The 24044-nt window shown below is 41.7% G+C and overlaps 1 protein-coding gene across 3 annotated transcripts in view; it reads left to right on the forward strand.

The window, feature by feature from the left end:
• The first annotated feature begins 302 nt into the window (after positions 1 to 302).
• Positions 303 to 24044, forward strand: part of MAGI3 (membrane associated guanylate kinase, WW and PDZ domain containing 3) — a 248229-nt gene continuing 224487 nt past the window's right edge. For all 3 annotated transcript variants that reach the window (XM_045478688.1, XM_045478689.1, XM_045478690.1), the window contains exon 1: positions 303 to 743. In XM_045478688.1, coding sequence (XP_045334644.1) covers positions 428 to 743 — 316 coding nt within the window. In that variant the 5' untranslated portion in view covers positions 303 to 427. The remainder of the gene's footprint in view (positions 744 to 24044) is intronic.

A 24044-nucleotide genomic window follows, 5' to 3' on the forward strand; every position in this document is an offset into this window, starting at 1 on the left:
TCTGCGCGCCCCCGACGGATTTTTCCCGTTCCGGCTCTTCCCCCTTCACCTCCCCGCCCCCCTGCTTCTGCCTTTCCCGCCGCTCCGCCGCGGAGCCCGGGGGCCAGCCGGCGGCCGTGACCCCGCCCGAAACCCCTCTGGAGCCGCCCGGGGACAGTTCCCCTCTCCTTTCTTCAGCCTCGCCCGGGGTGGCCCTCGCGCAGCCCGGCAGCTCCGGGGAGCGCAGCCGGGAGGGGCGTCCAAGGGGCGCCTCGGGGCTGGGAGCAGCCCGGCCCCAGCGGGCTGCGGTCGGGGGGGTGGGGGCGCCGGAGCGGCGAGGCCCCCTCGCCGGGCTGCACGGGCCGCCGGGCCCCCAGGCTGAGAGGGGGCCGGAGCGGCGCCCCCGCCGCCCGCGCGGGGTCTCCCCCATGGTGCAGCGGGGTTCGGGATGTCGAAGACGCTGAAGAAGAAGAAGCACTGGCTCAGCAAGGTGCAGGAGTGCGCGGTGTCCTGGGCCGGGCCCCCGGGCGACTTGGGCGCGGAGATCCGGGGCGGCGCGGAGCGCGGCGAGTTCCCCTACCTGGGGCGGCTCCGGGAGGAGCCCGGCGGGGGCACCTGCTGCGTCGTCTCGGGCAAGGCGCCCAGCCCGGGGGATGTGCTGCTGGAGGTGAACGGGACGCCTGTCAGCGGGCTCACCAACCGGGACACCCTGGCTGTCATCCGCCACTTCCGAGAGCCCATCCGTCTGAAGACTGTGAAGCCAGGTACGCCGGCCCTGCCTTTTCTGTTGCGAGGTCTGGGGGGGAAGTCGGGGTGGGCGTCCTGGGAGCGGCAGCCACTCCCCACCGCTTATCGCCCTGGGGAATCTTAGACTCCGTGGTTGCTCCGGACTCGCTGGCGAGGGGGAGGGGCGGCGATGGTGATTCCCGTTTTGCCGATGGGAAAACTGAGCTCTGGCTTGGCCAGGCTGCTCTGCAAGCTGTCATAGATTTGCAACCAGAAGCAATTTGGGTTTCCTAAACCTGTAGCCCTGTCTCCTACCGAAGAGTTTTTGACTAGAGGGAAAACCAGCCTTTTCCGTTCTCCTTTGTGAAGAAGGTCCTCCTGATTGTAGCATGTTCTTTGGAACAGTCTTACGCGTTTTCTAATAGGGAAAGAGGCTTTCTACTACTGAGGCACTTGGTGTCGGCGTTCCTACCTAGTGTATCTAGGAGGGCTCAGCTGCTTCAGTGTTTCTTCTGCACTAGCAACACCTTGGAGCTGACAGCCTAACTCACTCGGTCCAGGTGGTTTCAGGTGTCTGGGTATCGATGCAGTACAGAATGTGGTATGTGGCCCAGCAGTGTGTTCTTGCGGGGAGCTGTTGAATAGTCTGGGTTTCTAAAGAAGACCTAGGTGCCTCTTTCGAGTCACATCTTTTGTAAATCTTTGATTTTACACCGATTTTGTTGACGTGGTGGGTGAGATGGACCCCTGTTGCCCTGGTGTGTTTCATGCGAGTAAAATCTGCTGCCAAGCACATTACGTTTAGGTTTCAAAGCATTGATCAGACTGCGTACAGTGAAACCCGATAGGATGCAATAGTCCTTCTGTATTTGTTATTCACGGCATTGTTCCTTTCGGCATTGGTTAGAACGTGGTTCTGTTTTCTGAGATGCTTGCGGGAGAGAGAGAGAGAGAGAATTATGATCACAACGTTGTTAGGAATCAAACTAGTTTTGCTGAGCGTGCCCCACTGAATACATAGTGCATCAGAATATAATGGGCTGTTTAATTGTGACTTGGGCTAGAGGAATCAGTCCATCCCTTGACTGCAAAATGCTAGAAAATTCGGGAGAAAATTTTAACATGTTCTCTCCTTCTCCCATTGTTTTCTCTTTCTCAGCAGCTCACTCTGGAAATCTCTCTTTCATAGTCCTTGGGCTTAATGGGGACTGATGGTTTGTGGTGCAGTGTACGTATGTGAGTATTGTGGGTGTATACACACATACACACACACACACTCACAAGTCCCTGTAATCTTAAATGAAGATTTTCTTCGTGTGATCTATCTCGTCATGTTCATTTAAAGCTTATGATTTATGTAAGGTTTTCTTTTTTATTGTTAATTTGAACAACTTTGGCAGACTTGAAACATCTTCTGTATAGTTTTGCAAATTCAGAAATTCTTAACTCAAACTTTTAGAGTCATACGTCAAAGGGGGAGGGAAGGTTTTGGGGGCTGTAATGGCTGTAATCTAGGGAGTTGAGCACTGTCTGTAATATGCAAAATACTATATAACACATATTTACTAATCTAGATGTCATTTAGTTCAAATCCCATGAGTCAGGGAATAATGAGAACATCTGCATCATTGCCTTGTGTTTTGTTTTGATTAGTTGGGGCACGAATGAGAGTATAACTGTTATTTTCAAAAATAGTTTAAGATTTAATGGGAGGAAGTTGATGTATCCTCAAATTACTGTGATTCTTTTATAGACTGGGAGTATTGGTTTGGTCTGCATGCTATATATTTTCTCAAAGTTTATATCAAATTTGAGAAAATAAATCAGAATTTAGAGTGTATTCAGTAATACGGATTAGCTGTGTTGGATGAACATCATATGCCCCAGAATGTAGTTGACAGTTTTACAGTAATAAAATTCTGCCCTCTTGACAACCTCAGGCACTGTCCTACTTCAAACGTTTGGCCAAAAAAGGGGAATAATTTATATTAATGGGTTGAGCATATTTTCTGATCATTAATTATAAAGGTTCTGAACACTACATTTATTTTTTTAAAGATCTGCTCTGCTTCAGTAATTTCTAAAGGATACCACTATGTGTCATCTGAGTTATTCTTGTTTCTAAGCAAGTTGTAATTTAAAGATTTTAATTTCTCCAAGAATAGTAACCTTAGGTTTCTAATGGGCTCATGTTAAGCATTAGATTAAATGGTTTTCTTGAATGGCTATGCTAAAACATTTGTCGTAAAATAGCAAGATTTTTGCAGGTTAAGTACAAGATTTCAAAATTAAATTAAAGAAATTAAAGAGCCAAAAGAGGTAATTCCTAGAACTTTGGGTGTGATTAAAACCAGAATAAATACCATCTCCAATGGAGACAAAAATTTTATATTGTTAGGATTAAATTTGAAAAGTATGAAAATGCAAAGTGAGGACATTTAAAAAGGAACTTGCTCTGCACGGTTTGTTTTTTTTTTTCCTATTTTATTTAAACTCTGAGAGAGAAATGGATTTTCCAATTTAATAAGGAATTGTAAAGTGTACTTAGCACTGTCTCTTGTCTTACAGAACTATATTCATAACATACCATTTAGAAACTAGCACAGTACAAGAATAAACGTAACCATTTTTGTGAGATGTAATATTAGTGGGGGATGATCTCACGTTCATTGTCTTCTGACAAAGTCCATGGCAAAAGGATGTGTATGGATCCTTTCATGTGTGTGTGTCTAGTACATGCTAAGGGGAGCCCAGCCAAAGCCAGCACCAACACCCAGGTGACTTGAGATTCTTTCTAGCAGTGACCGTCTTTAGCTTTGATTTGGGGCTTACTTTTTTTTTACTTGCAAATTCCATTAAAGATTAATAAAATAAACTCTTTAAATATGCTTCCTAATCCTAGGCATTTCTTGAAAGAATTAGGGAATTTCTTATTGGAATCTTACTCGTATTTAGTATTCACATAGTTCTTAGTGGTGAGTACGTTTCTGCTTCTAAGATAGTCTTTAGTTTCACCCATTCTTTGGCCCAGCTGGTCACCTGTTTCTTAATTACAGCCCTGTCCTTTTTTTTTTTTTTTTTTTTTCCTCTGCAAAGAGAGAAGTTTTCACTTGAATTTGAACTTTGTAGTTTCACAGTAGTAAAGGAAGTTGAACTTTAGACCTATGATGAAATTGTTTCATGATCTAGTCCTGTAAGCAGGATTAGTTTCTTTGAATTTATTTCAGAGCATATTTTTAAGCAATTTCTATTCTGATTAACGATAGAAGTAGTTAATTTGGTTCTCAATTTCTCCAGACTGTGAACGTACAGAGTTTTAGGGAATATTCACTTCTTCATATACATTTAAACACCTATTTCAGTCGTTGCGGATTATGTGGCTTTTATTTCAGAGATTAAGTATTGGTATAGTAAGTACATGAAATCCTTGTCTACTGCATTATTATGCACACTCTGCTTTCAACTACCTTATGTCTGTTACTGTATCTAGAGAAGAAAATCATGAGGATCAATGTTATTGTTTAAACAAACACTAATTTGAAACATCTTGTTTAATGCCAGTTAATCATAGGTAAAAGTCTTTGCCATTGACTCTTTGAGCATCTGCTTTATAGGGGAATTTTGTTAAAATGAGCACATTCCTAGAAATACATTCCCCATGGGTGGGGACACATTACTAGAAGCTTTTAAGTAAGGATGTTTGTGCTATGCCAGTCATCAATAACCCTACCTCCCTTTCTTTTCACTTTTGCATCTTTTTGTTTTTTTGGTTTAGAGGGGATTTTGGGCTTGTGAGTTTTGTTTGGGTGGTTGTCCTATTTGAAGAAGGGGAGAGTGAGAGAAGTTAGAGTTTAATTGCTAGCCTCCTAGGTTTCCAATACAAAAAAAAAATTTTTTTTAACAACAGAAACTAGGGAACATAGCATTAACTTTTGATAAACCTTAAATTGGAAACTTTCCTGTTTTCTCAAATTTTGGTAGCATTTTTTTTTGGGTCTAAAATTGGTCACAAGTAATTGAAGTAACTTCAGGTTCTGGACTCTTCATTGACACCTTTGATTCATGTGAATAATGGGCTTTTGCCATAGACGCAGAAGAAACACTTGATATTCGGCCCCTTTCAGTTTTCAGATCATTTTTATTTCATTCAGTTTAATGCTAAAACTGATTTTTGTAGAACGGAACTGTGTTCCTGGGGAATAGAAATTGTTTTTCCTCTGAGATCCTGGGATGTGTTTTATAAAACCTCTTAATATAAGAGACAAATTTCAGTGTGTGTGTGTGTGTGTGTGTGTGTGTGTTTCCTGGTCTCTAATTTATGTAAGTTGATGATAAATCTGCATTTGCTCTAGCATCTGACTTACAAAGTCAGTGCATACCCTTCTCAGGTGAATAGTTTCATATAATACCTTTACTATATAACCCCTAAGTGCTTTATAAATTTTGTGAGCGCTTAGGGGTTTGGGGAGTATGTTGTAGGAGAATTTCATTTTTATGAGCCACTTCAGTATTTGGTACCAATTTCAAACTCTGCCAGTTTCCACGTCAATTTTCAGTTGTTTGTAATTTGATAAAGGATATGTGTTTTGGTATGGAAGACTAGAATGGTGACTCCTTTAATTAATTAGTCAGTTTTGGTTCTCTTCTGAACTTTCAAGCAATAATTTCCTTGTAATACTACATTTTGGCATAGAGGGGAAAAAATGCCCTTTATTTAAAACTGCTCCTGAGGGTAAAGTTTTCAGTGGCTCGGCGGCTAGTGTTGTGAGAGACGTGTTTGTGGGGAAGAGTTGCTCTTTTTTTCCTTGAACAAATACTATTCAGAATGTTTCCCTGGAAAGGTGCTTATTTTACTTTATAAAGAGAAAACAAAAGATCAGTTGCTGGCACACATTCATTCCCTCAACAGACATTTGGTGGCGGTACCCCATGTGAACCAGGGCTGGTGATATAAAAATATGAAATATAAAAGTGAATCAGAAATGGCCTCTGTCTTCCGAGAAGCTCACACTTTTATGGGAGCTTAAGATTCCACTGGTAAGGACTATCTGTAGGAAGCGTTTTCCTTTTTCCACTTTTCCCCTAGTACCTAAATAAAACTCTTTAGGTCAGTTTGAGTATGAATTTTGGTGGAAGCTACACTAATGGGTTGCCAAGCACACTTCTAAAAAGCGGTGCGGGTTTACATGTTAGAATTTGGGTTCTCAAGTCATTCCAAAAAGAGGGAAATAAAATATAGACACAATTATCTTTCGAAAAGCCCTTAGTTAAATTGCTTTCAAAATATACTGTATCTATGTTTTATTTACAGCGTATTTTATACATTGTATTGTACCATTTGTAGGATAGGTACTATATGTCTTGTTTCCACTTACACTGAAACCAGTTGCTGTGTTTTGGTTGAGCACCAGATGAAATAGTTGGCTCGCATTCAAGAGTTGTTTTGTTGTGTTATGTTTCTTTAAATAAGACCTATTTCTGGCACGCCTGGGTGGCTCAGTCGGTTAAGCATCTGACTTCGGCTCAGGTCATGCATGATCTCACAGTTTGTGAGTTCTAGCCCGCATATGGTTCTGTGCTGACAGCTCAGAGCCTGGAGCCTGCTTTGGATTCTGTCTCCCTCTCTCTCTTCTCTTCCTCTGCTCATGCTCTGCCTCTGTCTCTCTCTCCTTCAAAAATAAATAAACGATAAAAAAAAAAAATTAAAAATAACAACACCTATTTCTTAATTTTAAGAAATTATCCCCATCTGGGTGTGCATAGTGAATTTGTAGGACTTAAATGTGTACATGTTAAATGTGAAAGAACATTTCCTTTTTGTGGCTTGTTAGGGTCTTTGCCACCTGCTCTTATTTTCTGCCTTTGCTACCTGGGGAGAGAATTGTAAAGAATTTTGAACTTACCCTGGCTTTGAAAGATGGATATATTTTTGTTGAGTGCGATTAGTATCCTTTTAGTAGTATGTAAGAAGCAGAAGAGAAAAACATGGGTCAAGAATATTCAATACAGATAGGTCTACAGTATAGTCTGTCTCAATAGTGTGCGAGTATGTGTATAAAAGCTTACTTTGTATAAATGCACAAAAACGGCATTATAGAATAATTGGAAAATGGAGAATCATACTAATTGTTTATGTAGGTAGTTCTAATATGAATCTTCTTATAAGGTGTTTTGTTTTTTTTTTTTAATTGGAGCTTGAAATGTTTTTCTTGTAGAATAATGTTGGTAAAGTGCTTAATGCTATTTCTACCTTCAGCCTTATTCAACTCATAATGTAATGAGTATTTTTATTTAACCCATAATGTAGCTGAAATATTACCAGTAGTACTGTGCTTTATGGTAATAGGCTTTCTTGTGTTACCTTGGAAGCCTAGCCGATTTTATAGGAAAATGCAATTTCCTAGTCTAGTAAAAAGGGAACTGGAAATAGATTTCCACCTTAACTCCCCTTTCTCTTTTGTTACAGTCACAGTTTACTGACTTCCAGAGAAGAGGGTCATACCATTATATCTCCATCCCCCCCCCTCCCCCCCCAATGTGTTCTGATGCATCTGCATTGCAGTGGTTCCCAGGAGCAATTCTGCCTCCCTCCCCGCTAATTTCAGTCATCCCATGGTGGGGATGCTTGGACTACATTTTGCTGGGGAGCCACCTGAGTGCCCCAAACTTTTTTTGTGATAATGTATTTGCGGTTCAGGGCTTTTAAAGTATTATGGAATACAAATTGGAAGGAAATTTTGCTTCAGATTTATTGAAGTGAGCATCTATTCTATTTGGAGGCTGTCCCTCTTGTTTTGGGCATGCATTATGAACAGTAACTGACTGACTTAATTAAAACTTTCTAGCATCTTTGGCTCTTTGCTTTTTCATTGTGGAGATAATTTTAAACACATAATTATTTTTCTTGCTTTCAGGAAGTTTGTGAGAGGGTACCCTGTTTGTCATTGTTGTTCTGATTAGGAATTACATGTGACTATGAAAAAGTGGGATTTTACTGCACATGATGGACATTTCACAGAAATAGTTTGATGGAATGAAAATACTCTGAAAGGGAGGGGAAAAAGAAGCATTTACTAGTAAATGCTTTATTTTTGACCTTAGTCAAATAATTAAGTGAAATTGGCATTTTTTTTCCTCTAATAAAATAATTTTTAAAAATCCCCTTTAATGGAGTAGCCTTGGAGATCTGTTACTCTTTGGATATGGTTATCCAGTTTGCAACAGGTATCCGGTAATAGGTAGGTCAGATCTCATCAGGAAGGTAAAAAAAAATCCTAATTCACATGTCAATTTCTGTGTTTGTAAGGATTCTTTAGCAAGTGACAGAAACTACTGAGGTTAATTTAGGCTAAGAAATTTATTGGCTTACATACATGAAAATGCACGCCTACGGCTAGCTATAACAGCTAAATTCATGCTCTCAAGTGATGGTCGTTGGGACTATTACTTGGCTCTTTTCCTCTGCGTTGGCTTCTTTTTCAACTCAGATCTCCGTGTAGCAAGAAAGATGGTTCTGAACCCCCAAGTCACACAGAGTCCTTAAAGCTTCTCATCTTTGTTCTGGAATCCAGTAACAAATCTCATGCAGGGACTTTGTGCCCATCCCTTGGACCAGTTGTAGAGAGAGGGCAGCATGGTACCCTGATTGGTCAGGCCTGTGTGAGATGTCTACTGCTGCAGCTGGGAATAGAAAGCACAGTGTGATTAATAACTGTTCTAGAACCCCAGGAGATAAGGGATGGATAGTTCCTCAAAAGACGGGATGCTGGCCTCTTTTAAAAGATTTAATCTCTTCTACTTTGAAACCAACAGCAGTACCCAGTTGTCATCAAGCTATCGTTTCTTAAAAACCAGATAGACTCTAGACCCAAACTGAGGCACTCATTTTACTCAAATAGTTTATTTAAATATTACAATTTTTGAAGTTTTTGATTTAAAAGTTGCTTTTATCTAAATGGTCTTTAAGAGGTCAACATCCTAATTTAAAAAATTTTTTAAGTTTATTTTTGAGAGAGAGAGAGAGAGAGAGAGAGAGAGAGAGAGAGAGAATCTGAAACAGGCTCCAGGCTCTGAGCTGTCAGCACAGAGCCCAACAACCAGGCTCGAACCCACGAACCATGGGATCATGACCTGAGCCGAAGTTGGATGCTCAACAGACTGAACCAGCCAGGTGCCTCAACGTCTCATTTTTTTTAATGTGTGCATTTAAAAGTACTGGTTGTAGTTTTTCGTTTTTCTTTTTCTTTTTTTTTTCTTTTTAACATCAAGATTCTCTGAACAGTGCTGCTCGTTCTTAGGTGGATGGGATACTTTGGAGGATCGTTTAATTATCTTTGGCAGTGAAAAAATGATTTTTTTTTTATAATCTTTTTAATTTTTTTTAACGTTTATTTATTTTTGAGACAGAGAGAGACAGAGCATGAACAGGGGAGGGGCAGAGAGAGAGGGTGACACAGAATTGGAAGCAGGCTCCAGGCTCTGAGCCATCAGCCCAGAGCCCGACACAGGGCTCGAACTCACGGACCGCGAGATCGTGACCTGAGCTGAAGTCAGACACTTAACCGACTGAGCCATCCAGGCACCCCGAGAAAATGATTATTAATCTAGTTAATGGAATTTTTAAAACTTAAGATTATTGTACCATTTGAACATGAAATTCTAAAATAATTGCTTTCCAGGATATTTTGCTTTTAAGACAATGGTCTTCTTAAATATAAATTTAAGGATGCATTTTTATTGTATTTCTAAGCGTTTCCTAACAATACCTTTCAACCGTGATCTCAAAGAAGTCAAACATAACGAGCCTACTACTTCACTGACTCTTTGAAACACTCTTACACTTAAGCCTGTACTGTGGTATCTGTTTAATTGCCTAAAAAGTTACTTGCAGACATTGTAGGATAAAATCAAACTACCTTTGTTTTTTCCAACCTCCACTGGGGGTATTTGGAGTGGAAGTTGAAAATTGGAAGAGGGGTGGATAATCCGAATATCTTTGCACACTATTTTTACCTTCTTGATTACCATATAAATATCTTCAACTTGGTACCATAAAAATAATGTTAATATCAACCTTCAGTTGCCATGAACAGTAGGAGTTTTGCAGTTTAGCTCATTGTGGTCTGGTAGTTTGTATCTTTCGTGAATGTTGAACATTGCCAAATTAATGGTAAATACTCTGTACATCAAAACCAGTATTCACGGAATTGGGTGTGATTTATCAAGAATCATAGCATGATTTTGCATTTTCAGATTAGTTTATGTCCATCTTGGGACGTCTTTAGACCATATTTGGAAAATCACTGCTTCTACTGCAGAAGTCTATTACCAGAGTTCAGTATTAATCCCATATATTGATTGATTAAGCCATGAAATCTGTTAAAATAATACAATTTCCTTACTTCTGCTCACAGAACTGTATCTTAAGCCATCTCTGTAGCTTTGGGCAAAAGAACATTTTGTTAAAATGTTATTAATTTTAGCTACGGATACTTTTCACTAGTTTCAGTGTTTTAAGTTGGAATGCCCATACTCCTTAAAAATTTAGTTTCCGGGGCGCCTGGGTGGCGCAGTCGGTTAAGCGTCTGACTTCAGCCAGGTCACGATCTCGCGGTCCGTGAGTTCGAGCCCCGCGTCGGGCTCTGGGCTGATGGCTCAGAGCCTGGAGCCTGTTTCCAATTCTGTGTCTCCCTCTCTCTCTGCCCCTCCCCCGTTCATGCTCTGTCTCTCTCTGTCCCAAAAATAAATAAACGTTGAAAAAAAATTAAAAAAAAAAAAAATTTAGTTTCCTTTTAATAGAGTTAGAATTGCTAACTAGAGCTATCTCATAGTGAAATGCTGGTGAATGAAATGACCCATCAGCCTTCCTTTGGTGCCACCTCTAGGGCGACAACCTTGCCCTGGGTCTAATAGGAATATTCTGACTTGGGGACTTGTTGCAAGAATTCTAGCTGCTGAGTACTGAGTAACAGTCGTATGTCCGTACGTTATACACCCACCTCATCGGGTTTATAAGGTTGTGTGTGTTGGCATACATATATTCCTGGAAAGAACTTTGTGTGTTGTCATTCTCTATGAGTCAGGTGTTATCCTCTCTCTTTTACACGTGAGAAAACTAAGGTGCAGAAAGATGAACACACTGAAGGTCTCAGACGCACGAGGAGGACTGTGAACTGAAGTAACTTTTTTTTAAAACTTTTTTTAATGTTCATTTATTTTTGAGAGAGACACAGCGAGTGGGGGAGGGACAGAGAGAGAGGGAGACACAGAATCGGAAGCAGGCTCCAGGCTACGAGCTGTCAGCGCAGAACCTGACACGGAGCTTGAACCCACGAACCGTGAGATCATGACCTGAGCTGAAGTCGGACGCTTAACCGACTGAGCCACCCAGGCGCCCCTGACCTGAAGCAGCTTTGAGTCTTCCCTCTTCACTTTCCAGATAGAAAATTATTTCATTGTGTCTGGAGAATCTGCCGTACTTCCTTTTTCTCTATTAAAAGGAAAAACCCCCACGATTTTGAATTGTTCGAGTGGGTGTTAAATTCAGTAAAACATTGGGCAAGTACTTAAAATAAAAGCTTCATTGCTTCTGTTTCTAAACAAAGTTTGTGGCAGTGCAGTTTAATCCGTGTAGCCAAACTGCGTGATGAAGTAGTTATTCCCAAGAGTTACCAATCAGACAGAAAGTTAGCATTAATTCTTGCTGCTGTTGTAAGATACTGTTCTCAGCAGTTCAATGTAAAGGCCTGGATACTCTTAGCATAAATATACTTGTGAAAATTGTATACCTGATGCTGCAAATAATACCTTGTTCTCATGTTTCGTGTCCACTCACTCTGTAATTCACTCACCAGGAAGGTGTTTGTTAACACACGCATCTTGAGCCAGGTGGCCTAAAAAATGCTCTGATGAATGTACACCTGAATAAATTTTGGAACTCGGGATTTTTTTTATAAACATGCAGACTCTGTTCAAAGCATACTTTGCTTTTAAGTAAAATTCAGCTAAGCTAGATAGAAGAATAACTCATTGTATTCAAGTAGATCTCTCTGCTTCCAGGCTTCAGGAACTACACGCTAAGGTGGTTCCATTGAAGAGGCAGTGAAAGCAGGTCGTGAAGTATTGGCACCTCTTAGTCTTTAAGTGTTTGTGCTGTTATGTTTTCTATTTGGGCTTAAAGTCAGCCATTCAGCTGGAAGGAACCATAGCAATCCGACTAATACCCTTAGTCTACAGGTAAATAAATTGAGGCTTAGCAATGGCACGTAACTCTGCTCAAGAGTCGTAGCACAAAGCTGGCAGAGCAGGGACTAGAACTCGGGTTGCTTTTATTTTGGCTTCTGGCAGAAGCATTTCTGTAGGAAAGTTAAGTGAAGTTGGTGGGGGAGAAAAAAAGAAGTAACCTGTTAAACATCTTCTGTCTCTTCATGAGATCTGCCTGATTTTGGAATTAAGTGTCACAGGCCAGACTCGGTCTGTCATGCCATCTGCACGCAACGAGTGTTGTTATGGTAGAGAAGGAGCTGGAGCACAAGAAAGAATTTTAATCGTTATATATAATGTCACAGTTTTCCAGGGCATTTGTAGCCTTACGTAATGCAGTAGTCTGTGGTTAAGATCTACATAGCCAGACAATTGTTGGCTGGTGTAACAGCTGTATGTTTGAGTATTGGTTCTTGTTAGTTGTTTTTAGCTTTGAAAAATTATTTCTCCTCTCAGAAAGATCCTCCACAAGGCTTTCACTGGAGTCCTTCTGAATGGGCGCCCTGTATGGTTTCTCTTCTTGCCCTTCTCGGTGGGGTGATAGTACGAGTCCGAGTTAGAGCCGGCTCCACTTCTGTCTTTTTCCCTCGGCCTGACAAGGGGATGCAGTGGAGGAAAATGAGTTCTTAGGCTCGGGACTGCCCAGGGATGTGGTAGAGGAACCGTCAGGGGCACTTCTGGCTCAGGATCCTTGAGCTTGCCTGGCTGGGATGATGGTTGACGTGACTGAGATGCTCCTGCTGAGTACAGGACAAGTAGATGTCTCAGCCCACAGAGACCTGGCCCAGCAGAGAAAATACCCACCTGGGTACGACAACACTGAAGAAGGGCGCCTGGGTGGCAGCGCTGGGGAGACTGTCTTTATTAGGTGTGACTTATGGGAACGGTGGCATCGTGCTTGGGCCCTTGGTGTGTCTGTGAAAGAATAGCATGGGTACCTGCTGTCAATCTACCATATATTCTTGCAGTATTGGCCGGGGTAAAGTGTAGGAAACAGAAAGGGATGCAGTACAGGGAATTAGTTGCTTAGGGAATCTTTGAAAGGGCTAGAGAGCTGGGCTCGGGCCAGGAATCTGGGAGCGACTTCTAGGACACCTTGGAACAACCTGCCATGGGAGCTGTCCCGTCTGCCACTGTCAGGAAAGTGGCAGTCAGGAGGCTGCCACTGCGACTAAGGCAAGAGAAACCACTGCCCGTGTGACGAAGGGGACCATAGCAGCCACTGCTGTTGCCATCATAGCTGCTCGAAGTCTGGAATGTGGTGTCTGGCCGGTGCCGTGGCAACTTCTTGATGCCTCTGAGCTGTTGACTAGAGGCTCCCCAATACCCTTGAAGCTGGAGCCTGGACGCTGATACGCCTGTGACCTTCTTTGCTAGCTGAAGACCGCTAAAAGCCACAGGCTGGTGGAGCTCTGCCTTGCTTCTGCCTTCCGTGTTTTGTGTCCTACGTCTTCATGGTGGAACCAAATTTTCATTCCGAATACTAGTCGTAAAGGAACCTGGAAAATAACAGTTTTTCGTTTTCCAGCCTCTGCATTTCAGGAAGGCATACTATAAGCAGGTGAATGCTGCATGCCAGTTGATGATCCCCACACATCTTTTTTTTTTTTTTTAATTTTTTTTCAACGTTTATTTATTTTTGGGACAGAGAGAGACAGAGCATGAACGGGGGAGGGGCAGAGAGAGAGGGAGACACAGAATGGGAAACAGGCTCCAGGCTCTGAGCCATCAGCCCAGAGCCTGACGCGGGGCTCGAACTCCCGGACCGCGAGATCGTGACCTGGCTGAAGTCGGACGCTTAACCGACTGCGCCACCCAGGCGCCCCCACACATCTTTTTAAAGATCGTATTTAAATACACTTTAACCCTTTCCTGATAACTCATTGTCATTTCTGTGAGCTCCTTTTTTTGAAAGGGCCTTCGTTGGAATGATCACAGGGCCGATGGATTTTAACATCTCTGTCTTTGTACTAGCTCACGTCTGTCCCATCTCCTGCCCCTGCTGCTGAGATATCTGTGTTTTATATCACTTGATCTCCACCTCCCCTACAAGCCGTAGGCATCCAGGGCAGGGAGAGCACCTCAAATGAAGCAACAGATTCATAGGCTGGTCAGCAACCTGTGATTTCCGTGGCCTAGAAAGATGAATGGAGCCAGTGAGAATCTTTCCTGGGGATGTGAACTCAGACAGAAAGGAAAGAATTTCCAGTTAGGAGTAGGGATTTCAGCTAAGGGGTTTTGCAGTGGTGCAGTGGAGTTGGCCGTACTCTTTTGCAAGACTGATGGTTAAATTTTCAGGAATTGTGTGAGTGAGTTGTCCAGGACAGCCATTTAACAACATTAAGTTGCATAAAATTACAGTTAAGCAAATTATGTTAAAAACAAAGGTATTTAATACTCAGAACTAATGATTTCCTTATTCTCAGCTTTATTGAAGTATAATTGACAAAATTGTAATATATTTAAAGCATACAGTGTGAGGATTTGATATACATACACGCTGTGAAAGGACCCCCACAATTGAATGAACATATCCGCCCTTCACATATTTACTGTCTTTATTTTGATGAAAACACTTAAGTTAGTCAATTTCAGTTATGCAGTATAGAATTATCCACTGTAATCATCATGTTATACATTCAGTTGTAACATGACTAAGGTCTGAGAATCTAAAGTTTGCACTGTTTGCCAACCTCTCCCCCTTTCCTGTATCCCAGCCCCTGGCAACCACCACTCCACTGTTTCTATGAGAAGATTGACTCCTTTTTCTTTTTTTCTTTTTCTTTTTTCTTTCTTCTTTCCTTTTCTTCTCCCCCGCTCTTCTCCCCCCTCTTCTCCCTTGACTCCACGCCCTATTTTATTTTAATACATTTTACTACCATCTGTGCTCTTGGGTTTCTTTACATTTATTATCTCTGAGTGGTGGAAATGCTATATAATAGTATGGGGAGGGAGAGTCAAGGTTGGAAAGGCCATGCTAAGCCATGTACCAACTAATGTTATGGGAGAAGAAAGTATGAGTGAGCAGAAGAAATGATGCATGCTGTGGGGCTGAGGGGTGTTCATAGTAGACCGCAGGAGGGAAGGACCACAAACTCCACTTCCCAAGGTCCAGGATCATTCTGGAGTCATCCTACGGCTCTAACCTCCAGGAGGTGCAGCTCTACCTATTTTATTCCCTGTTCTTGGAATTGTGTGAAATTTTGAATTCCTCTGTGTTATCAACCTTAATAGAACACTCTGGAATTTTATGGTATTTTATTTATTTATGATAATGTGCCTTTTCTCATGAAGAGGAGACCGTGTGTTGAAAGTTTGGGTTCAGGTTTTGTGGGATGAAGATTGAGGTAAAGAAGGTCAAGAGGGGCAGGAGCAGTGTGATGTGTGGTTATTTCCGGAGAGGAGCATTTGTACCTTGTAGTTTTTGGTCCACATCCCTGCCCCAGGTACATTTCGTATTAGAAGATTGAAATCTCCACTGAGGGATGGCTACTGTAAATATATATATTTCACTCTGTGGCGTTTTTCATGTGTAAACCGTGCACAGACTGGTAGAGTTACTTGTACACGGAGTAGCATGTTACTGTGTAAATGCCCTAAGCCTCAAAGGCTAGAGAGAGTCTTGGGGCACAGGTGGTCTCTCTGGCTTCTCTTGTAGCTCACTGCCTCAGCCTCCTCGGCTGCCTTTGATCAGCTGCTCCCTCTCTGCTCATCTCTCCAGTTTTGTTTTCTCTGTACTCTGATTGCTTCTCCTATGCGTCTCTGCTTTCCAAAGAAAAAACTGACCTTGGAGAGATCCTGCCCGCCAATCGCAGTGTGCCTTCACTTCCCCACGTGGGTTGTCCGATCTCAGGGGGTCAGGTGGAAACCTAGGGTGGCCTTCATCTATTTTCTTTTATGTTTGTCCTTGCCTAGATAGTCGGGAGCTGCCCTGTACCCCCAGAACATGTGCGTGTATGTTTTTTTCTATTTCTGGAGTTGGAAGTATTCCAGAAACCTGGTCTCTAGGTAATATTTTATTTGATGTCCTTGTTTTAGAGGTTCAAACTGGAGTGCACATAGTAAACAAACCCTGTCTTTTAAAAAGTCATCTTAAAAAAAATAGTGATTGGACGGGCACCTACCTGGGTGGCTCTGTTGCTTGAATGTCCGACTTCAGCTCAGGTCATTATCTGACAGTTTGTGGTTCAGAGCCTGGGGCCTGCTTCAGATTCTGTATTTCCCTCTCTCTCTCTCTCTCTGCCCCTCCTCCACTCAATACTCTCTCTCTCTCTCTCAAAAATAAACATTAAAAAAAGTAGTGATTGGAAATGGATCTTTGAAAGGCCAATAGATAATCTCTTAAGATCATTTCTTACTCATTGAAAGCATAAAAAGTTGCCTAACTATGGCAGTTAGTGTGCTGTTGAAATTCTTGTTAGCATTCTATCACTTTATCAGTATTAAAGGAACTTCTTACTATAAGTAAACAATATAGAAATATTTTATCATCCCCCCCCAAAATAGTAAATGGGAATAGGTATAATTTGTCTTATTACCTGCAGTTTGCAAACTTTTCACCTCCTAAGATACTACTTTTTCTCTATCACTGGCACTGGTGGTGATTAGAGAACATCTATGCAAACAATATTAAAAGCTCACAGCTCAGGGGCCCTGGGTGGCTCAGTCGGTTAAGTGTCTGACTTCAGCTCAGGTCATGATCCCGTGGTCCTCGAGTCCGAGCCCTGCATCAGTCTCTGTGCTGACAGCTCAGAGCCTGGAGTCTGCTTCGGGTTTCTGTGTCTCCCTCTCTCTGCCCCTTCTCCCCCGCTCGCACTGTGTCTCTCTCTGCCTCAAAAATAAATACACGTTAAAAGAAACAAAAAAGTTCACTGCTCTTCTGTGGCCATTTTCTAACCTTGGGGGCCTGAGTACTTGAGGTGATAGGGTCAGAATTTCTTCTTTGTGCTTTTATGGAGTCCCTCTCTTTAAACAATGGTGCGGCCTTGCTGAGCTGTTAATTGGCTTCCTGCTCATAACAATAATTTCTGAAAGAACAGTTGTGTTAGTGTGTGTGTGGTAAGTGGTCCTCACATACCACTTAGCTAAACTTTTCTTGTCCTGATTTTTCACCTCAAGCTGCTCTAGGAAGCTTTTCACTAGGGGGAACAAGAGTATCTCCATTTCTGTTGTCCTTGTTGTCTATTGGTTCTTAAAAATAATGGAACTAAATAGAAACACAGGGCTTGGTGCATGTAACTTTACTTTACACACCACAGTTTAGGGCCAGTTGTCTTTTTTTTTAGGTTCCTAGAGGTGAAATTACAACCTCCAGACCATCTTTTGGCCAAATCCAAACAGATTTTTAGTCAAATTTGATGGAATTTTACATAAAACTGTGGCCAAAGCACAGTTGAGTTGTAGGACTTTAAAATGTGGGCTTGGAATCAATCTGTGGTGGGATCTCAGTTCTACCACTTATCATCTGTTACCTTGGACAGAGTACTTAGAAGCCTCAGACTTCATCTGTAAAGTGAATATAATCCTGCATATCTCATAATGTTGAAAAATATTGTGTTAGATGCAATTGGGCAGGATGTTTTTCCCTACTGTTTTAAAATGGCCCAGAAAAATCATTATTATTATTTTATTCATGACCCTTGTTTGTAACAGGTTTAGAATGTTTACTGTTTTAAATCACTGACCTAATTACATTTCTCATAATTATAATGCTGTTAATTCAACCATAGAGATAACTAGGAGTTATCCTGGAGAACTGGGACCAGTAATGAATATGGCTTTTCTTATTAAGTATCAAAATTCAGAAATATACGTGGGTCTGCCTTAAAGATAAATAATACCTTCATGAGCTGAAAAGTGCAACTTTAGGTAATAATGCAGTGTATACCTAGGTTGGAATGGTGTGCCCCCAAAAGGTATGTTGAAGTCCTACCTCCAGGACTGCAGTTTAGAAGTACGGTCATCGCAGACATAATTAGTTAAGATGAAGTCCTCCTGGGGCGCCTGGGTGCCTCAGTCGGTTAAGCATCCGATTTCGGCTCAGGTCATGATCTCACGGTTCCTGAGTTCAAGCCCCATGTTGGGCTCTGTGCTGACAGCTGAGAGCCTGGAGCCTGATTCAGATTCTGTGTCTCCCTCTCTTCGCCCCTCCCCCATTCAAGCATGCGTGCATGTGCACACTTTCTCTCTCTCTCTCTCTCTCTCTCTCTCTCTCTCTCTCTCTCTCTCTCAAATAAATAAAACACTAAAGAAAAAGTGAAGTCCTCCTGAGTAGGGTAGGGTGGGTTCTTCAGAGAAGAGACACCTGAGGGGGAGGATGCTGCCCGACCACGTGACTGTGGAGGCAACGCGTTGAAGGGCTGCACCTGCCGGCCAGGGCCACTAAAGATTGAGGGCTACCCCCAGAAACTAAAAGAGACAGAGACTCGACCCAGGATCTTGGAGAGCGTGTGGCCCTGATGGGACCTTGTCTGTGGACTTCTAGCCTCCAGAGCTGTGAGAGAATAGATTTCCATTGTTTTGAGCCACCTAATTTGTGGTACTTTGTTACAGTAGCTTTAGGAAACTACTCTACCATTTTATAATGATAAATATATCCCTGCTATTTAAGAGACATCTCTGTATGGAAAAAAGAGAAACATCTCAGTGCAGTGGAATTACCACCTTCTTTATAACCTCTTAAATTGTGGATTAACATGCTAGGTGTAATCAAATATATTTTTTATTTCAGCAATTAATATGATCGATAACAAAAGCTAATTACTGTATAAGTTCCCTGAGGCTGAAGGACTACAACATTGTAGAGTAGGTGATAAGTCACTTCCTTACATGGGTTTCCTTGCTCACATTCCCCACCTTTGCCTTCGTGTGTACCATTCTGAGGGCAAGTGAACTAGTACCACAGTCAAATGTAAGAGCATAATAATGTTTTCATTCGGCAGAAATTTACTGAACATCTGCTAAGTGCTTGACCGTATTCTAAGCATTGAGGATAGGGCCATAAAGCAAATAAACTCTCTTACGGAGTTAGCATTGCAGTTGGGGAGGTAGATAATAAATAAGAAAATATAAACTAATGCCACAATAATAGTTGTTGCAGTAGCAAAGACTTCAGTAGCTCTTACTATATGCCAGACATTGCTTTTAAGTGTTCTCCTTCATATTTATTTAGTCTCGCAAGGACCCTATGAAACTGTTTTATCTCTGTGTTCAATCTGAGAAACCCTAGGCACAGAGAAGCTAAGTAACTTACCCTAGGTCACACAGTTAAGGAAAGTACAGACCTGGACCCTGAATCTAGGCAGGGTCTGTATTCATAAGCGATGTACTCTACCCTTCTGAAAAGCATAGATCAGGATGATGAGGTAGAGAGTGTATTGTTGAGATTGGGTGGTCAGGAAAGGCCTCCCCGAGGTGGGGACAGGTAAGCCACAAGTTGAATGACTGGAAGGAAGGAGTCTGCCGAGTGAAATTTTTGAGAAGAAACCTTGCTGTCAGAGGGAATTATTAAGTACAAAGGTCTTAATGTAAGAACTGGGTGTGTCATAGGACTGGAAAGGCCAGTGTGACTGGTCCTTGGTAAAGGAGGGGAACAAGCAATAGGGCTGAGGTCGAAGAAGTCGGCAGAGGCCCGTGGGGGTCCGTAAGCCATGTTAAGGGTTTGGATTTCATTTATATTCATAGTGTCACCAGAATGTGTAGAGCCGGAGAATGATTGGCATACATTTCAAAAAGTCACTGTTCGTGATTTGGGAGGAGCAGGAGTGGAGGAAGGGAAGGAGGTGAAGGTCGGCTTGATCCAGCATACAAGTAGGGATGCTGAAGCTAAGGGGATGGGCTTGAGAGAGGTCTTGAAAGAGGAGCTAATGGGACTTGGCTGATTGTTTGCAGGTGAGGGAAGGAACAGCCTTCAGGGTAACTTGGAGTTTTTTGCTTTGAGCTTTGAGGTGAAGGTGTGTGGTGGTGCCATTTCCAGGAATAGGAAAGATGGGAGATTGGGGCTAGTGAAGAGGTTTTCTGTGGAGGAGGTATATCTGCCATCGAGATTACTTTCTTAACTCTATACTCTCCTTCCTTTATTATATGTTAACCCATCCCCATACCCATTTGTCAGTCCTGTTTCTTACGCCTTTCAAAGTCAGTTGTAGTCATCAGTACGTTTTCCCAAGGCAGGTTTTTAAAATCTCCATTTTTCTCATTTTACAGACGAGAAAACGGAGGTGAGATGCTCGAGGTCGTGTAGCGAAATGTTGGCGGATCTAGGATTACCATGCAGGTTATCATCAGTCTCAGACTCTAATTTGATTTTATTTTAACATGTATATAAGAACAAAAATGAATTTTGGGGACCGGACAAGTTTTGCTGCCAACTGGCGTATGTGCTAAAAATCTCTTGGACCCAGATTTCAAAGACCAGATGTAAAGGATGTGGTACTACTGTTGCATTTGATTGGATTACAAAGTGAGCGTATCGCTTAGGACTTGTTGGAAAGTACAGTATAATGTAGAACGGAGAACATTTTCAGATAGTTGGTCCAGGAATGTAGCTTGGGATTCTTCCAAGCATTAATCCTCTTGTTGGCAAAGCCTTTGCATTTAATTAGCAAATGTTCCGTGCATGCCTACTATGCTCTAAGCCTCACGCCAGGCCAAGATACAACAGGGAATGATTCATTTCCTTTCAAGGAATTTAGCCTTTCAGTTTTGTTTCAATTTCCTCAAATCTCCCTCTATCGTTTGCTGTATGTTTGTTTAAAAATGCAATAAAAGCTGTAGTTTAAAAGGTAAGAAGGTTTATTTAATCTAGGTAAAATTTCAGCCTCTGTGGCAAATCTATATGCATATTACATAGGCTGCAGGTTTTTCATTTGCTTTGTGTGAGCACCTTGTTTTCTAAGGAGTGAAAGTAGGCCATTTTAGTCTCTAGCTGATGGAATTAACTAGCTAGGTTATCAGTGAAGTCAGTATCAAGCTTGGAAGTAAATAGTGATTTGAGTTGTTATAGGAGTATGAGACATGTTTATCTTCAAAAGTGACACTTAATTGTCTTAGATTGATGTTGTTTTTGTGCTTCCTTGTAGAATAAACATTTTCACAATTTATTGACTTCTGATAGTTGAGTTTTAAGGAAATTAACCCAGTAGAGCGTTGTGTTCTTCCCGTACTGTGGTTGCTATCTGTTCTAACATTTAATATCCTCCAGCAAGTCTCTTGCTCTTATCTTTCCAAACTCATTTCTCATTATTCCCCAGTACAGATACTCCGTTACAGCCACACTAAAGTGTTTGCCCTACTTCTTCAAAATTCTGTCTTAAACTTATTTCCTTCAGAGATTTTTTTAGGATTAATCTGTTACAAATTTTATTTGTATACTTTGCAGCTCCAGGATACTGGAACCATACTGAAATGGTTCTGTACTTTGCCATAATACATTATTAATTATATAGCTGTTTAGCTTGGTAACTGAGACTCCATCCAGCGGACCGTGGTGTTAGAATTGGTCTATTACCAATGCTGAGGAAAGTGCTCAGATTTGCATTAATCAATAAAAACACTTTCTAGACTGGAAGGCAGTTCTGTACCTTTGACCAAGAAGAGCTTCACCTTGGTGGAAGGTTCGAGAGGAACAGTTTACTCTCCCTGATTTGTTTAGGAAAAAGAGAAGCAGATGGAACTTAGCTCCTTGTCAGTCATAATTAGAAAAGTATAGAGGGCGAGAATGCAAACTGGTGCAGCCACTCTGGAAAACGGTATGGAGGTTCCTCAAGAAACTAAAAAGAGAACCACCCTACAACCCAGCGATTGCACTACTAGGCATTTATCCACGGGATACAGGTGTGCTGTTTCGAAGGGACACATGCACCCCCATGTTTATAGCAGCACTATCAACAACAGCCAAAGTATGGAAGGAGCCCAAATGTCCATCGACAGATGAATGGATAAAAGAAGCTGTAGTATACATATATATACCTACAATGGAATATCACTCGACGCTCAAAAAGAATGAAATCTTGCCATTTGCAACAACACGTATGGAACTAGATTGTATTATGCTAAGTGAAAGAAGTCAGAGAAAGACAATACGATTTCACTCACGTGGAATCTGAGAAACTCAACAGATGAACATAGGGGAAGGGAAGGAAAAATAAGATAAAAACAGAGGGAGACAAACCATAAGAGACTCTTAAAGTACAGAGAACAAACTGAGGGTTGCTGGAAGGGTGTTGGGTGGGGGGAGGGGCTAAAAGACAGCCAGACCTAGTTGAATTAAAAAAGTTATGTCTTTTTAAAAAATTTTTTTTTTTTTTAATGTTTATTTATTTTGGGGACAGAGAGAGACAGAGCATGAATGGGGGAGGGGCAGAGAGAGAGGGAGACACAGAATCGGAAGCAGGCTCCAGGCTCTGAGCCATCAGCCCAGAGCCTGACGCGGGGCTCGAACTCACCGACCGCGAGATCGTGACCTGAGCTGAAGTCGGACGCTTAACCGACTGAGCCACCCAGGCGCCCCTGTCTTTTTTTTTTAAACTTAAGTTTTGGAAACCAAGTCCAGTAAGGGAGGGAGATGTGATATTATTTATATAGTTCCCATAAACTGAATTGTGTACTTTGTTTTATAAAGAATAAAACTCATGTTATGAATTTTTTCTTTGACATCTGATTTGTCCCCATGAACTATTCCCGAGATTTTTACACTTAACACAGGAAAGGTTGGTCATCATTGGTACCAGTTTGGTCAAAATCAAGTAGGATGTCTGGGATAAGACTTCAACACCAGCATCGCTGGTGTTAGGGAGAGACAGGGCTTAGGACAAAGGTAAGATTATAAAGTGAAATTAGTATTTGGTACCACCCTGACCCCACACACCATTTTCTCTGCTCTCATCTTCATTTTTACTTCCTGGTGGGTTTTTTCCCCCCCCGTGTCTGTATACTCACTGTCTTTTGACTGTCTAGTCTCCGTACCGTCTTCCTGGCTGGCACTCCCTACCACTTGGCATTTTCCCATCATATAGTAGGGAGGTGTCAGGAGAGTTCTCTGATTAACCTATACGACGTAATACTAAACTGATGTGAGGAACTATCCCAGCCAGACGTGCTCAGAGACATTTTCCCCTTCATGTCCTGTATGACTCGAAATAATAGAATTTCAAGCAGTGCTGTTAAGAACTTTTCTTTAAATCTGCCTGATTTAACTGACTCTGGAAAGTATAAGGAAGGTACCTGTGGTTGCTAGTTCCTCTTTCAACATTGCATTTCTTCAGGCACTTGCGTTTCTGTTGCCTGCGGGCTACCTTCCCCCTTCTGTTGTCTTACCAGATTGCTTTCTGGAATGGTGAGGTGTTCCAAATAAATGGGGGGAGCGCCCTGTAGTTTGAGTTTATTTTGTAAGAACTGAAATGTAAGTCTGCTTTATCTTTTCCAGGTGACAGTCCTCTTTGTGGGGTTGACAAGCCTCTCTTTCTGTTACAAAGAAGTCTAGAGCGTGGATTTTGGTTATTGGTCCTAAATTTGAATTCCCGCCCTGCCACGGTTCTGCATTCAAAAGTTTCATAGAATATAAAGAATCAGGACAAAAAGAAATGACCCAGAAGCAATCATTAACATTACTTTTTCTTTTACTATTTTATTTTGTCTGTGACATTCCTAGACATGAGATTACCTGGTAAAAAAATATGAACATTTTTGGACATCTTGATAACTGTTACCTAATACTTTTTCATTGTACCATTCTGTCTTCATATCTTTGGAGTTTTATTTTCTTTTTTAGACAAATGTCAGATCTTTTAGCCCAAAAGAGATTCTTCTTTTGGTTCTAAAAGTCATCCATTGTTTTGGATTGTTTACTAAATTATTTAACAATGCAGGAAAACTTCAGCCCTCACCTCACAGCAGTAACTGTCATGTAGATAAATGATCACCCTATACCAGGTGGTTAGCCCTGCCTTGGTAGCTAAATAGCCCAGTGAGGATGCCAAAAGTATCTATTGGTGATTGGTTGCGTTCTGTCTTCTGCCTAAAATTTTGCCATGGGTAAAATTGCTTTGATCAACGGAAGATAGGGCCCTTTTACTCTG

Source organism: Leopardus geoffroyi, chromosome C1, assembly GCF_018350155.1.
Source record: "Leopardus geoffroyi isolate Oge1 chromosome C1, O.geoffroyi_Oge1_pat1.0, whole genome shotgun sequence".
In the NCBI taxonomy this organism is placed as follows: domain Eukaryota; kingdom Metazoa; phylum Chordata; class Mammalia; order Carnivora; family Felidae; genus Leopardus; species Leopardus geoffroyi.